Genomic DNA, 16,644 nt, shown 5'->3' on the forward strand with positions numbered 1-16,644 from the left:
TGATACACTCATGTCATTAGTATTCATACACACATGAAGCTTGTAATTTCTACAAAGTTAATGTAGTCCCCAGAAAGCTACAAACAGGTATCTCAGAGAAAATGGATATTTTCCTTAAACATACTGGAAGTACATAATATATCAAATTCCCTGCAGATGCTGGACAATAGAGGGGAGAAGCTGAGCTGATACATTACAATAAAGCTTAAAGCAAATAAATCTAAGAGATTAAAATTGAGGGAGTGAGCAAAAAATTACTTTTATTTTATTTAATAGTTTCAAAAATGTACTTCAGAGTAGCTTCATTCAGTGTAATGTAACCAATTTAAAAGGCATCTTTTATAGTGTAAAGTGTCAGGAACCAAGACTTCCTAGAAGCTACATCGTTTTTATAATTCAGCTTAAGTTTTTGGCAGAGTTTCATAAATACCCCAGTAGCACACATTTACTTCTTTGAAAGCATGTGAACTACAAAAGTAATTTTGTTTTTCCTGAAGAACAAATGATAACATTTCAAAAGACTGGCATCAGAACAACACTGGCCATTTATCTTGTCAAATGGTTATCACTGTGCCAGTGCTACAGCTAACAGAAGCATGGCCAGTGTTTGTTTGGTTTCTTTAGCTGCTTAGCTTTCCTGGACTACTGTTGAGAGGTATTTATAACTATTAGAAAGAAAACAACACTAAGCTTAAAATCTTGTCTACGGTTGCATGTCAGTAACAGTGCTCTACCTCATATACTAGCAGTTGTCCCAGCTAAACTACAAAACCAATTACATTAACTCTTCATGTGTTATACATGCTTGCATTTACCGAGTGCATGAGGCACACTAATAAAAAGGTCCACATTTACCTTCAGTTAACACAACAACTAGCAAGATGATGTCTACATGTTTTCATTTGATTCAAAGGGCTTGTGGGCTAGCCTCAAAACCAGCTTTGTGTGAGAGCAGAGCAAGCACAGCATATGGTAGAACTCTCTGTGAAGAACTTTTCTTGTGGAGGTATAAAAAGAAATTGGGCTGATAGCCCTTCTACCCATCATGGAAGACCTAATTATTTGTAAAACAGAACTATCAGTCTTTTCTAAAGCCCAGCATGGTGCATTGAAGGCATTCCCTTAACTTCTACAGTAGGAGTATGTATCACAGCTAACTGTGCAAACTGAAGTCAAACTGAAGCAGGTAATTACAAAACAAAGTTCAAAAGAAATATAAAAGTTTCAGCATCTTGTTGTTTACCCCTCTATAAGAGGCTCTAAACCACATTAGGACTTCGTGCATGAACCAGTTTTAATCATCTGAATACTACTGCAGGCCATTCAACTACCCTTCTATACCTCTGCATTGTTCTTCTTGATAGAGGAGGTTTTTTGCTTTTTAAACAAATCGATACATTACAGAAAAGACTTTTAAAACTCTATAAATAAACTCATTCAAACTGCCTGGGGCAGGACTGTGTGTCACCCCTCAGCCTCCTTCTCTCTCAACTAGACAAACCCAGCATCCTCACCCACTCCTCGCAGAACATGCCTTCCAGCCCCCTCCCCAGCTTTGGTGTCATTCAAGCAACTTCACGTCCTTTTTAAATGGTAGGGCCCAGAACTGCTCACAGTACTCAAAGTGAGGCCACATCAACACTAAATACACCTTATAAAGCAGGTTTATTTGCAATACTTCTGCAATCAATGGCAGAGTACTTTAGACAATGCCAGATGATATCAAATCACCAAGAATTAACTTCAAACTGGAGTTATTAAATTTAAATTTTTCACATTTAAATGTAAGACCAAATATGTTTTCATTTACAATATTGTTTAGAAATTAGCAAATCTTTAAATCATCTTCAATGTTTAAAGAAAATGTGTTAAATTGTTAAATTTTATTTGTAACTTTATAAATAAATGAGTGCTCAAAGGTGATATTTTGGGGTTTTTTCAATCAAAAGGTACTCTCAAACTTTGAACATAGTACTTTTAACTAAAATTTCACACTGGCCTCAACAAGTACTTAAAATCTGGAAAGCAAGAACTGCTGCCATCAAAAGGAAAGAAACTGATTCTTTAGTTTTTACAAGACACTTATATTAAAAATTTACTGCAGAAATTATCCAACTGATTGCAAACAGGGTGAATTGTTACAGCATTAAAATATAAATGTCTGAACTCACAAAACTGATTTTAACCACTTCAATCATCAATGCTTAAGTAACAGTAAGGTAATTTTCTCTGGATAGAGCTTAAGCAATGTTAACTATTATTTCACAGAGAGCTTCTCACTTACTTAATTTCATTTATTCCCCAGCAGGATTTTTGGAATATACAATTCATTTCAACACTTTCCCTTTCACAAGAGACAAAAGGTAACATCTATACATTCAAGAAAATCTGCCAAACTTCTGGTGGTTTTAGAAAATTGCAAATTGTTTCACGAAACAAAAGGACAATTTACTAGGATGTATGTTTAATGAATCAACTAATTAATACAACATAAAACAACAGACAAGTTAGAAATCATGGCTGTGTACAAGCATGTCACACACAGAGGAGCACAGAGAGGAACAGATAAAGCCCTTGCACTTCAAGCAAGCTTCTTACCACAGCTCCAACTGGTGTGAAAAGTTAGCATGACATGAGAGCTCTACCAGTTCAACCCACAGATCAATAAAATGCAGGGTTCTCTTAAGAAAGGTACAGTGAAAACTCCCATAAGGCTGTTTTTCCAGTGCCCCTTTCACAGACCTCAGCAGCAGTCATGACGGCTGAAATAACACTCTGGGGAGAATTATGTTAGCATTGCAGAAATTTCAGATGCCTTTACAGCATTTTAAAAAGACCTATGAATTACTGTGAAACAAAGGAATTCAATCCAACATAAGGCTTCATCAAGGGGGAAAAGTTAAGTTCCATAAGTTAACTTCTAACAGAGGAGCATTTAGGGACTATCCCACATACTAAAAAAATGTTACCAACAACACCATCCAAATCCAAAGTGATTTCCTTCTCTGACACCATTTATCTGCTACAAAGTTCAAGATTTTTGAAGGCTTATAACGATTAAGCTTTCAAGACAGCTTTATGTTTAAACCATACCAAACCTATTTTAAGAATTTAGAATCACCTTTACAGTCACACTTAAAAGAAAAATGCCATCCTCAAAGGCAGCAAGACAAAACTCAAGCTAAACACTGCTGTGGTGGAAAAAGGATAAGCAAATATATACCCAGCTGAAAAAGAAATCACAGAATCACAGAATATTCTGAGTTGGAAGAGACCCATAAGGATCATCAAGTCCAACTCTTAAATGAATGGCCCTTATGGAGATCAAACCCACAACCTTGGTGGATTTCTGATGCAAGTTCTAAAATGTAGTACAAAGTGATGCTGCACCCCATATTTAGCAATGATTCACAAGCAAACTATTCTTTTTACCCCTATCTAGAACAGCTAGATCACTAGCAGAGTAGACTCCTTATAACCCATTAGTCTAACAAGCAAATGAAAAGGTCTAAACTCTACCCCAAATCCAAGCAGACCATCAAACCTGCCCATGTAGGGCAGAGGAGAGCAGCTTTGCAGGTCTGGACACTTCAGTTTCTTAGCCCTTTTACACAATACCAAGAATGGGCAGCAAGCCTTTTGCAAAATCCAAAATGGTATTTCCAAACCATTAGAGTGAGTTCATAACGATGCTACACTAAGGCTTACATCCTGAAAATTACAGGATGGAAAAAAATTTGTGGAGAAAGTACATGACATAAATTAAATTAAAAGTTACAGTACTGTTAAGTGTAACTAAAATTCTATTTTTAGCTGTAGGTTAAAAATTACTTTAACTATTTGTTTTAGTTTAGTTTTAAAATTTAATTTAGTTAAAGCTCCACTTTTAACTTTAAAAATCAAATTTTAATTTTAATTTAGCTAAAATCTCAATTCAAATTTACTCTTAACCACTGTAAAATTAACTCCCAAGTCAGACACCAAAATTTTCCTGTGCAATGAAAACTACAACACTTTTTGCAGTGTATTGTACATACAAATAAGGCAGGTGAGGATTTGGACAAGCTTTATTTTTCTATTACTTCACAACTTATTTCAGATAGACTGAGTCTGCTCTCCCACAGAATAGCAAAGTGAATGGGAACATCTGGAACAGTTCAATGCCTTTAAAAATTATTATTTAATAAGGTATGCAAAAAGGATTTCTTGCCCTCTCCTTTGTCTGCAGATGCACTGTAGTATGATTTATGATACTGTACTTTAGACCATCGCCAAATATTAATTTTTAATAGAGGGAGGATCTTTCAAGATATTCCAGATATCTGTAATCAGATGCCTAGCCACCTCATTTTTATTTGTTTAATGCTTTGTTTAATGCACAATTCTTTACTGAGCTGATAAGCTATATAAACTCCATGCAAAATGTAAGGCTGTATGAATTGTGTATCTGTGTTGTCCCTACAACATTAGGTGACCTAGGTATGTTTTAAGATAATAATTTCAAACACAATAATTTATGCATGAGTAAGAATTAGAATTAGCTGAAAGCAACATATATTTCAACCTTATGGAAAATACAGTCCCTCCCTTCCCCATGCTGGCCAATTCAGACAGAAATGCATCTCTTGGTCACAGAAATTGAAACAGGCTGCCTCAACTCTTGAATGACTGTGTTCTTCTGCGTTCTGCTTTAGCTTGGTCACATAATTCCTCAACTGCATCTAACATTTTTCTAAAGATGTAAATTGTAACATTTTAACAGTGACAAGGTGGGAGGCACAGATGAGACATGGGTGACAGTAATGGTAGGTTTTAATGAAAATGGGTAAAAACCTTTCTGTTTTCTACATTTATTAACAGATTCTTGCTTTTACAGTTTTCTAGGTGGAAGCAAAATGTTGGTTTAGCTTTCCTTCACTACCCAATAAGCATAAACCATGAGGTAAAAGATGGCTGGTTTGAGAAAGTAAGTCTTACAAGTATCTTTAACTGAGTCAGTTAAAGATATTAATGACAGTAATGACAGTAAAGATAGTAATGACAGTAGACTGAGTCACGTTACTAGGCATGAAAGAATATACAGAGAGTGAAATAAAGGGGGAACATAAGGCTGCAGATAAAAGCTTATGTACACATCAAAATTTCTTCATGTTACAAACTTCCTGTCATTTAAAATTAAACACTATTGCAGCACTGTGTTATTATTAGTAAACAGCAACTCCACTGACTACCGGAAACTCACCTCTGCATAACTCAGCTCACATAAAAGATAAAAATTGGAAAAATCTTAATATACAGTGCAATGATTCACACGTAACACTAAAGGAGAAAAGCAGTCACCAGCCACTGTTCTACATGGTTCATAAAGATACCTCCTAGGAAAAGAAATTCAGCAATCACTGTCTGCTTCTTCCTATTTTCAAAAGCACTGAGCACTTAACCCAAGACATCATTTTGGACAGAACCCAGAACTCTGCTGCATGGGCACTCAGTAGTTTGTTGGCCTATGCTAAGGGAATATGTGTATAAAAACATCTAGGAAGAAGCATGAAAGGAGAGGTAGCTGCCTATCTGTCAATCAGTGCAGAATCATATGAGCAGAGGCAAGAATGCACCATAATGTACATCCCAATGTACATCCCAGCTGACACATACACATTTCATTCTTAAGCTTATTCTTCCAGCTTTGTGGGGCACTGGAAACATGTGCATGCCTTTTAAGGCATACGTTTTCTAAATGTTCATGCAGGAAACCAGGTAACTCCACCATCCTCTCGGAATTCAGCCTCAAATTAGGCACATGCACAGCATGCATCCTGTCGATCCCATTCACCTCCAGCACTGTTTACTCCCACTCATGCAGAATATCTCATTCATCCATTCATCCTCACTCAGACCATTCAGTCCTGATTTGCCAACTCCCTCCATCACAGGCCAATTCATTCTCTTAATACACTTGTTAGGTCAAAGACTGTTAAAGTCACAGGGTATAGAGCTCCCCCTAAAACCTGACTGTGTAAGATCAATGATTGTGAACATCTGCTGTTTTGGCTATGTTTTATTCGTGGCTATTTATTCATCCCCATGGCTGCCAGCATTTCTTTGCTTTCATTTCCAGCTCCTGTGCCGCAGTAGTTTAAATAGTTAATTAACTGCCTTGGAGATTCTCCTGCTTATTTTAACTCTATAAAATTCTGTGAGGCTACTCCAAGGTAATATGAACCACATCCAACACATTCTGGATTATGGCCACTCCTCCCAGCTTTATGTCATCAGCAAATTTGCTGAGGAGGCACTCTAGCCCTTCATCCAAGTCATCATTAAGTTAAACAAGACTAGACTCAGTACTGACCCCTGAGCTACAGGCATCCAACTAGACTGTGCCAATGATCACAATCCTCTGACTTGCAGCCAGTTCTCAATCCAGTGATTCAGATCAATGGTGTATCAAGGGAAAAATATCCCAGTGTTCCTAATTCTTAACATTCTTTCAGTTAAATTGCTTTTTCCCCTTGTTGCTTTGTGCACATCATGCACAAATGATTCTGTTATATATCAATGGGGCAAGTCCAGATATGTAAATAAATACATCCTACAGCATTTGGAAAATCAGTATGTGCTGCTGAACTCCTAGTCTCAAGCAGAGGTGACAGCACGCCACATGTGTTGTTTTACCTTTGGAACCATGAGCAGGTTTAAAATCAAACTTGCTAAACTGAATGTTACTTGCAGAAGCCAGAAATAGAACATTTTAGCACTTGACATAAAGACAAAATTTAAAAAATTATTATTATTATTATTGTGCTAAAGCTACACAAATTAATTAATTTTTTTAAAAACATTGTTTAAGGGCTGTTCTTATGTTACTTCCTGACTACTAATTCTTTAAAACAAATCCTCTCCCAGACCATGCCCCAAGGACACTGGTCTTTATTTACTTGACTTTAAAAATGGAAGTGACTCCTTCTTCCTCTGGGAGATGATCAGAGTCTGTGAGAAAAATTCAAGTATCTCTTCTTAGCTTCATATCTTTAAACACAGAACTGTAAAAAGTGGCTTATTCTGAGCGATCTTTTCATCCCCTTCACTAGATTTACTGTATATAAGGAGAAGAGTTCTCTCCTGCTGAAAAAAATCTCAGTTTGTCCATCAGATTCAAGAGAATTACAAAGTAATTAATGTCACAAAATGCATACCGTGTATTAAAAATAAGCAGTGAAGGATCTCACATATATTCATCATGGATTTCTGGACTTCTTTAGTCCTCAGTTACCCTCCTAAACAGAAAATTGTGATTTCACCTTCTCTACAAGCATGCTATCCTTAATCATGCAAGGCCTGCACATTAACAGAAACCACACACTAGTTAGGCACATTCATCGTTGAATGGTTTAGCATATCCTACACGGCTTGATCTGAAGCAGCTCACTTGTGTTCAGTGAGGTCATGGGCACATCTTCTGTCATGTCGGCCAATACTGAATCAAATCCTGGAGACACAAGTTATTGTTTCATTCCACCACGACTGGAGACAGGAAGAGAGAGAAGAGGAAGATGGAAGGGGAGGAAGGACAGGTAAGGGGATATGTCCTGCCAGAGCAATTAGACCACACAGACTCTTCAAACATGACAGTAAGACCAGCAAGAGCTTATCTGTCGTGAATTTTAGCTACACCATTAATAACAGGTTTCAGTGAACTTAGCCAGAGGCAGACTACTCATCCTTTTGCAAAGCTGCTAGTTTTAGTAGCATTACTTAGGCAATATATTCAGTAAGTGTTGCATATTTAATTCCACCAGTTAATTTCTGCAGTCATTTCAGAACCAGAGATAACAAGCAAGCACTGGGGCTTGTGAACTTTTAAACAGAAAAAGGTTTCAGAAAGAGCATGTTTTAAAATACTTTACTGGAAAATATTACGTTATTTATAGAAATATTGCATAAAAAATTTAATGCCAGCAGCATTGCACTAAACTTGAAGATAAAGTTGTTGGAGCTTTTTCTCCTAATTTAAATGGAAATAATGAAAAAAAATATAATAATGAAAAAAAAATAAACCACAGATGCCTTCAAGAAATGTCACAATGTACAAATTCTGCTCCCTTAAACGTACTGCAGCAAAAAAAATCCCAACTGATGATCCATAACAGGTAGGAAGTCGCTGAACAGTACTTTTTTCAAGCAAAAAACCAAGTACCCACAAAACTCACTTATCTTAAATCAATTGATTCCATAATATTTTGGACTGTTATATAAAGAGGATTCAGAAATAATTCCTTGATAATCATCCTCAACATTTTAAGTCATGACCTGAGGGTCCTGCTGTACCATATCATGAACACACATGTGCTAGAAAAGCATTAAAAGCATTATGTTCAGAAGGTATTACAGCTTACCATGCCGGGAGTGGTTCTTGTTTGTGACCTCTAATTTGTCATGGCCTACAGGACTAATCTCAAGCCCTTCCACATTTACATCAGTGCTGGCAAAGCCATTTACTTGATTTCTGTCGCTGGTGACAGTGTTAATGCGGGTTGGGATAGGTTCAAATGTAGGGTCTAACTCCAAGATCAGCCTGTTCAGTTGTTCAATGGACTGATCAATATCCAAAGTTGGAGAAGCTGGCAAGTCCCCAGTGTTCTGTCCTAGATTCAGGCCATTTGTGTTCCTCTGAGGCACTGGCCTTGACTTAAAACTCTCAGCACTTGCATGTTCGTCAGCTTCTGCAGCACCCAACATACTTCCTAGTCCTCTCTGCACAGCATCTCTGCTGCTGGAGCCACGTGTTGGGGTGTCTGGGACTCGGGATTGGCTCTGGACGCTGCCCAAATTCTCCACAGCATTATGAATGCCAACCCTAATTTCATTCTCTGGGGCAAAACCATACTGGTGAGCAGTGACCATCTGCTGCTGGCGCACCCAGGTCTGAGTAGAGTAGTTACTTGGACCATAGGCTTGAGGATGGGCTGAGACAGAAGGATTCCGTTGCAATTGCTGAGTTGACTTTGGCTCAGTGCTTCCAAATGATCTCTCACAGAGGAGATCCACACCAATTCCCAGGTCTGCAGCAAAAGCATTGTGATGCTCTTCCCCAGCATTACTTCCAAAGCCATCTGAAAGCAGTGAGTTCTGACTGCTCTTGTGGCAACTGAAGTTCCCTAGGTGGGTGGAGTGCTGCCCTTCTGAGGAAGACAAAGTTCCAATGCTGTCCACACTGTGAAGGTCATGATTAGGCATTTCATCATCCAGAATATCAGTCTCCCTGTCCTTCACTTTGGTGACTCCATTCATATGAACTTGAGCTGGCACTATGTGGTGAGTCCCACTATACTTGCTTTGAGCATCAGTCATATCCTTGGTGGTGCTGACAGAATCCTCCAGACCAAAGCCACTAAGTAGCTGGTCCAGTTCTGCCTTCTCTTGTGGGCTCAGACCACATTTGATTCCTGTCATACGGTGTTCCTCAGTCTTGTCTGTCCTGATGGAAGCTGTGGAGTGTCCTGAATCACTACCAACAGACAGGGTATGATGACTGTGATCAGGACTGCCAGTCACAGGAGCACTCTGAGCAACACCAGGGATGTTGCTGTCTGAGGAGCTCTTCTTTCTCACTTTTGCATACAGACTGCCGTCAATGGGACCTTGGGTATGCAGCACTGTGGAGAGATAAGTGAAAAGAAAGGGACAGATAAGGACAAGGCATTATATAAAGGTTTTGACTGGTGTCATACCACATGAAGTACTGCTAACACTAATGGTATTGTTTACTCCACAACTACAGCAACCACCAATGGGATTATCTTCTTTGATTTTACATTTCAATTTATAACAGTTTTCTAGATTAAAATACAATATGTCATTTATAGCTAAAGATCAAATATAATTCACTCTTCTTATGCTGTTTTGAATGAATATTTATGGCTCCGCAAACTCCTCATATTAGTTTGAAGAATCACACTATTACAGCACTAGAAATTTGAGAGGAAGCTACCACGCATTCCATTCAGAGCAAGAATGGTAGGAACCTACCAGCAGTACTTGCCTTCAATATATATATTATACTAGTTCATCCATTTCTATTTGACAGTCTAACTACACTATGAAGAATCATTTTCTCCCTTTCTTGGTGGTGCAAGGAAAAAACAAGCTTTCAATTAGAGTTGCAGTCCTTGGAATATATATAAGGCCTCTTCACAAAGGATGCACGAGTAAATATTAGAGTATGAAATTTCCACATGTGTAAAGGATCTAGTATGTGTTTCATGGTTTTGTTTCAAAAAAGGACTAATGAACTCAAGTAGACGGCTCCACTGAAGCAACTATATTGACTTTGATCCCAGAACTGTTATTGGTATCTGTAAACCCTGCTGCTTCTTGCTATCTCAAGACATGCACCCTGTATTTTTATTCTGATCTATTGATTTTCTTTCATGTTGCAGCCATCATTATTTCTGTTCAATAACCAACAAAAAATGAATGCAAAACATACAGCAGAAAGTCAAGAGAATCAAAAGTTAAAGATTCAAATCTCAGCCTCAGAACTGTCTCCTACATACATACCTCTACATGTTATCACACATGTAATATTTTAGATATTATGCTTTATTGCAAATAGAAATCACATTAAATATATACTCGACAATAACAGACATTTTCATGCTGTGATTTCTCATAAGCTGTCACTTCTAGGACAATGAAGCATACTTGGCACTTCGTGTGGAAGTACTGAGTAACTATTTGGTGATACTTTTCTTAGTGTGCTTAGTTTTGAGTTTAAAAACCAAAAAAGAAACCAATAAAAAACCTGCTTTGTTTGGAGTAGTTGAATATCCTGACACAATACAGACTTGAAGAGGTTACAGATCTGAACTGGAACACAGTTAAGTAAATACCGAACTAGTATACTTCAATTATTACAAAGTCTTCTTGTCTGACTTTTCTCCTAGGCACAGTGCTGTAAACCCTTCAGACATGCTAGTACCTCACAACAGATCAAACATTCTAGCATGCACACTTGGTTCTCCTTGCAGAAATATTAGGCACAAAAACCCTGTCAAATTCTTAAGTACAGCTACGGAAGCAATAAAAAATCTTTTGTGTATTTCCCTCTGTTAGCCTTCTCTGTACCATCACACAGTACCATCCAAGCATAGTGACAACAGTACAAACAAGAGGATGGACAGACTGCCAGAGGACTACTGACCTGAGTGTTTTCCACATGTGCACTCTCTAAGATTCAGAGAAAAGTACTTCAACCCCTTCCAGTACTTCAGCCCTAATATAAAATTATCAAATTTATTCTGCGTGTTGCCTGGAATGCTAAGCAACCACAAACTATTTGGGGGTCTTCTGACTGTGAACTGTACAGTTTCCATTCTGAAGAACAGATGTGAGTTCAGCTTATTAAAAACTCATTGGGGGGGGGGGGAAGAGCAAAAATCACGAACAGAAAAATGGAATACAAAGAAACCTACAGCCACATAATTGGATTATAAATAACAAGGATTATTCATCCCCCCTCTTAATGTTTCCACTTGAAACAAAGAAAGCTTTTTTTAGAAAGCTGAGGATTTTTTTCTTCAATCTGTATAATAATGCTACACACAAACTGGAAAATGTACAAAAATAATTTCTCAATTTATTTTTAATGGGGTTAAGAATTAGGCCCATTTTGTATAAATATGTACACAGCTTTCAGAGGATAGGGGCTTAGTTGCTTATGATCATTGTTTGCTGTTTACCTATTAAGTATGCAAACTAAAGCAGGTGCTTCTTTCAACTAGATTTCCAATTGGATACAACAACTTTACAATATTCAGGACTTTGTTGGGATTTTGCTTTTTTCAAATTCTGAGTATTGTGCATTTTTTAGGGGCTGTTCTTCTTCATACTGCATTTATGTGTTAGTACAAAGCTTAGCTTTAAACTACTTCTGAGATATCTTTTAAGTAAGTTTAAAAGTATCTTTTTCTGATGTCAGGGTTAAATAACTGGGTTTGAACTCTCAAATTATCCTACTGTTAAGACATTTAATTAATTACCACTCAAATCCCAGTTTTAATCTGAGCTATAGTTTGTAGTGAACACTGAGATTGTAAAAAGTTTCATGCTTCTCTGAATGGTTAGCATTATCAGACAAGCATCAAAGAAGGAAGTAGGAATGCTTTGGGCAAGTAAATCAAATGAAAGGAAGAAAAATTCTACTAGAGGAATTTCCCCCTCCCCTAACCTGTCATATAGATGAGTGAAAATATCTTTTTTGCAAACAGTTTTCCAAAATTACTTAAAAGCATCGATGTCTACTACATTGAAGAATGACATTTGCACCCCTTAGAAGCCTGATTGATAAAGAGATACTGGTGGCAAGAAGAGTCTTCCTGGGACTTCTCATAGGGTTTGGCTCAGAATGGTCCCTCCAAAAAAATGGTTAGAACAGAGGCAGCAAACTTAAGAGACTGAAAGGTTCATGGCCAGGAGAAAAAAGCTTACACACATGAGTCTGCATATGTTCATGAGTCTGTATATGGAAATAACTGGCCTGAAGCTTCAACAGTAACCATGGTTTTGCTACAATATGGTAATTGTTAAAAACAAAATCTCTGAAATTAGAAATTTTTCTAAAATTACTAGAGCCACTTTATATAAGCAACTGACAACTGTGAGTTGTCTGGGCTTCCCAATTCTTACATATGCAAATGAAATCACACAAACCTTCAGAACTGAACACCACGGCTGAAGGGATTATGTCTGCACAATAACATCTCCATGAAATATTCTGTCACCATAAAACTGGCAATTAGGTTTTGTGGCATTCAGTGTCTCACCCTACTACCTAAGATTGCTAGTATGCAGAATGCTGGATTAAAATGCCTGAACATCTGTGAACATGAGTACTATCTTACTCAGTGTCAACCTAAAACTGTTCTTAACCAAGAAAACAACCACTTACTAAGAACAAAGTCACAATGAAAATAAATCAACACCTTACATTTTATGCATGCTGCATTGTTATCTGATAAACGTAGATTATTTAAATTGGAAAGAAAGGCATATACATGAGAGCATAATCAAGAACTCAACATGACTAAACGTGCTAGCAGTTTACCAGGATCCCCAGTCCTGCGTGAACCATTTAAAATGAACATTCAGCTATATAAAAAAGAAATTTAAGCTGCATAAGAAAAACGTAATCGGTAAAGTGAGGGAACTAGATGTCTTACTTAAGTATCCGTATCTGAAAGTCCAGTCCACTGCCAAGTTTCAAAATTCCCTAAGGCAATTTGTTAAAAGCAGTGGCTTCCCAAACAGAGGTCTCAGTGGTCACAAGTAGGAAGGTGAGCCTGGCAGACATTACTTTTGATATTTATCCTAGAGCTCAAGGAGTCATATTATGTTATGTGTCTATAAGTGAAGTGAGAAAGAGAAAAGTTTGGAACCTGCTGATTTTTGGCTCTGAATTTAAATATCAATACAATATTGTTAGATTTCACAAGGAAATACCTGTGATTGTAGATCAAAACAATTTACTTGCAACTAGAAATTTTGCTCTAGTGGACAGCTTCCGCTTCAGAAACGGAAAAATTATCACTCTGCATTATAAAGAGATGGGAAAGAATGAGACTTGCAGCAAAACAAAAATCCAGCTGTTCTGAGGAGTCTCTCAGCAGGGCTGTTCTCAATCTGTTCATCCCTCCAGCCTATATTGATATCAGAGGACGTCCCGACCCAGGTCCAACATCTTGCAGTTGGTCTTATTAAATTAGAAACTATACATATAGAAACTATATATAAATCATATATATAAAAACTATATATATATTTTATTTTTTCATAAAACTAGGACAAATGAACTATTCAAATACTATAAACCTCCAAAATACAAGGTTTTGAAGTTGTTCTTATGTAACACCTTCTTTTCATATGCTACCTTTTTCTTAAAGCAGTGTTTTAGAATATGACTGCACTAGGACTTTTGGACTTCACTTTACCCTGGTCTTCATCCATATTTGTCAAAAAAAAAGTGATAACCAACTTAATTGCAAAAGTTAATCTATGCATATAGGTAGGGAAAATTGAACAAAGAAAATGAGAAAATATAATAGCAGTGCAACATTTTATTCTGTGCACCTTGCTAAGTGATGGTACCACAGAGCATTCAATAACTCCTCTCCATGCTCAACTCAATCCCTGCTCTCTTTTTTTTTTTTTTTTTTTGCAAGGAAGCAACACTCTGTAAACTGCAGACACAGCTGTCACAAAACACGGGAAGTTCACAATGGAGACCTAAGTAATGCTGGAATTTGGTTAACCAAACCAAAAGGACCCACTGTCTTTTGACCTAACTGCTCTTCCCAGGAGCTGTTCGAACTCTTTGAACTGCCCAGGCTCAAGCCCAATTACACTCCCACACCGAGTCTGAATTGCACACACACACAACCCCACCCAGTATCAGGGACTCTCTTATAAATGAAAACCTCAGAGCAAAGGGCATGTGCATATTTTTATTCCTCTACCTAATACATAAAGAACAACTTACTTAAAAATTAGAACCTGAAATACTAACACATACCAAATTTAGTGGCACCCTTCCAAACCTGTGTTTTCCTGGCACTTCCCTCATTAAAATCCAAATATACAAAGACAGGCTTGTGAATTAAAAATAATATTTCAGTCTTTCAGTATTTTGACTTGTCCCCACAGCTACACTCTGTCCATTCACCACTTGAGAAAACACATACAAATGAAAGCCAGTTAGGTAAACTCATATATCACAAATTCAGTTAGAGCTGTTCTGATCCAGTGCACCTGAACAAAAACAGGATGGCTGCAAATACACAAACCTTTGCAAACTGTACCCTTGTTCATATTGCAGCAGGAAACATTACAGAACATCTGGATTATTTTTTTCAACCTCATAAATAAATATTTTTACCTTCAGGCAAACCTGGACAAGTCCAGAGCTGCATTCCTTCAAAGTTATATCTTTTTTTGTGTGCTTTCCTTTCCTTTCTCCCTCCCTAACAAAGACAGGCTTTCATTCCTTGCAAGCTCTGTATATTTCCCATAAAATCCATACAGAAATACATTTGGTTTGTATTTCCAGCTCTCAAACCACAAACAAAGCTTCTTACCTCTTTACTAGGCACAATCAGGAACTTTCTGCAATAGTCAATCAGTAGCTCATTTAAATCAACTAATATTCTCTAAGCAAAACTATGCATAGAGGAAAGCCAAAGTTAGGGTAAATCCCCTAGTTTTAAAAGGCCAGAAATGCCTCTACTCCTGCTGTTTGAGCTGCAGCTGCTGTTCCTGCTCCTGGAGGTAAATGGTCTTGCTAAAGAAGCATGAGACTTGTATCAGCCAGAAAAAGCAAATGAAAATGTAAACACAAGGGAGGACAATCAAGTTCAATGAAATCTGAACTATTGCAGACAAGGAGAAACGGAAATGTGTTGGCTAAAAAGGTAATTCAGTCTACAAGATACTTCCTTACAGTGGTTCTCTTCACAGACTGTTTCAATATCCAAATGAAGCTGTGTGAGTTTTTGGTATCTTTTTTCCTAAAACAAACAGCTGCTAGAAAAACTTATTCTCCTGCACTGAACAATCAGCTACTGCTCTCAAGCTCTCAGACACCAGTAGGCTTTGCCTTCTCTGTCTTTGGGATTACTCACCTCAAACTAGGGGGAGTGAACCTGTTAGTTCCTCCTTTAATAAGAGCTGTATCTCACCACACAGCAGCTCACAAAATTTTTCTCTAAACATTTTTCCAAATGTACACACGTAACATCACCAGACAGCTGTGGCCCTGGACAATGTTCATTTTCTATTTCAGGGACTGTCAGCATTTTAATGACTTCTCAGTTGAACAATGGATAAAAGTGGCTCTTGTATCCTCAAAATAAATTTACCTATTCATTGTTAATGTAAGAGTTAGAAGTTCAAACCTAATTGAGAAAGCACACACTTCTTGGTTCAAGTGTTTCTGTTCTTGCAAATCGGTAAATGGTTGCACATGAAACAAGTCAGGACTATGCTGGCAGTACTTTCTGAGAACCAGAGAACTGTCTCTCTCCTTTGGGATGATGCAAAAATGCTTTTAAGCTGGGAACTTCCTGCATCTGCCTTGAAGATATGAAAAGAAACAAAAACGTGTATTAAAGACTCTTGATGCAAAATAATGAGTTTCACTTAAGACACAAATTTAGTTTTAGTGTCCCTGCATTTTGGTTCTCTGTGAGGAAAAAAACCCAACTATTTTCCTTGCTTCAATTATAGGCCTCTTTTGCTCCTTCATAAGCCTGAACTGCATGTACATGCTGATGATTTCAGACTATTAACACTCTGCATGCTTGAATACAGGCTGAGGCTCAACACTGACACCTGCAGTTAGCTAGATTACTAGAAGAAACATAATAGCATCTCTGTATAAATTAATTCATCTTATAGATAATTTACCTGAAACAGATTCATTCAGGCAAATCACCACATTGCTCAAATTTTATTGTTCTAGATGTAGAACAATACTGGTGGCTCTTAGTGGTGTTTCATCATAAGAATGCTTTGGAATAACCACTGGTTAAACCTATCCATGGATAGGTTTAGAAAGATGTTCTCAAGCCACATCACTTAAACGTTTTTGCT

At 37.4% G+C, this 16,644-nt stretch overlaps 1 protein-coding gene across 11 annotated transcripts in view; it reads right to left on the bottom strand.

Moving 5' to 3' along the window:
• The window catches only part of TNS3 (tensin 3), a 209,142-nt gene that overhangs the window by 53,025 nt on the left and 139,473 nt on the right, over positions 1-16,644 (bottom strand). For all 11 annotated transcript variants that reach the window (XM_050307116.1, XM_050307125.1, XM_050307109.1 and 8 more), the window contains one exon: positions 8,397-9,656. In XM_050307116.1, the coding sequence (XP_050163073.1) occupies positions 8,397-9,656 (1,260 nt within the window). The remainder of the gene's footprint in view (positions 1-8,396; positions 9,657-16,644) is intronic.

The sequence above is a fragment of the Myiozetetes cayanensis genome, unplaced genomic scaffold, assembly GCF_022539395.1.
Source record: "Myiozetetes cayanensis isolate MyiCay16 unplaced genomic scaffold, myiCay2020 scf1, whole genome shotgun sequence".
Classification (NCBI taxonomy): Eukaryota; Metazoa; Chordata; class Aves; order Passeriformes; family Tyrannidae; genus Myiozetetes; species Myiozetetes cayanensis.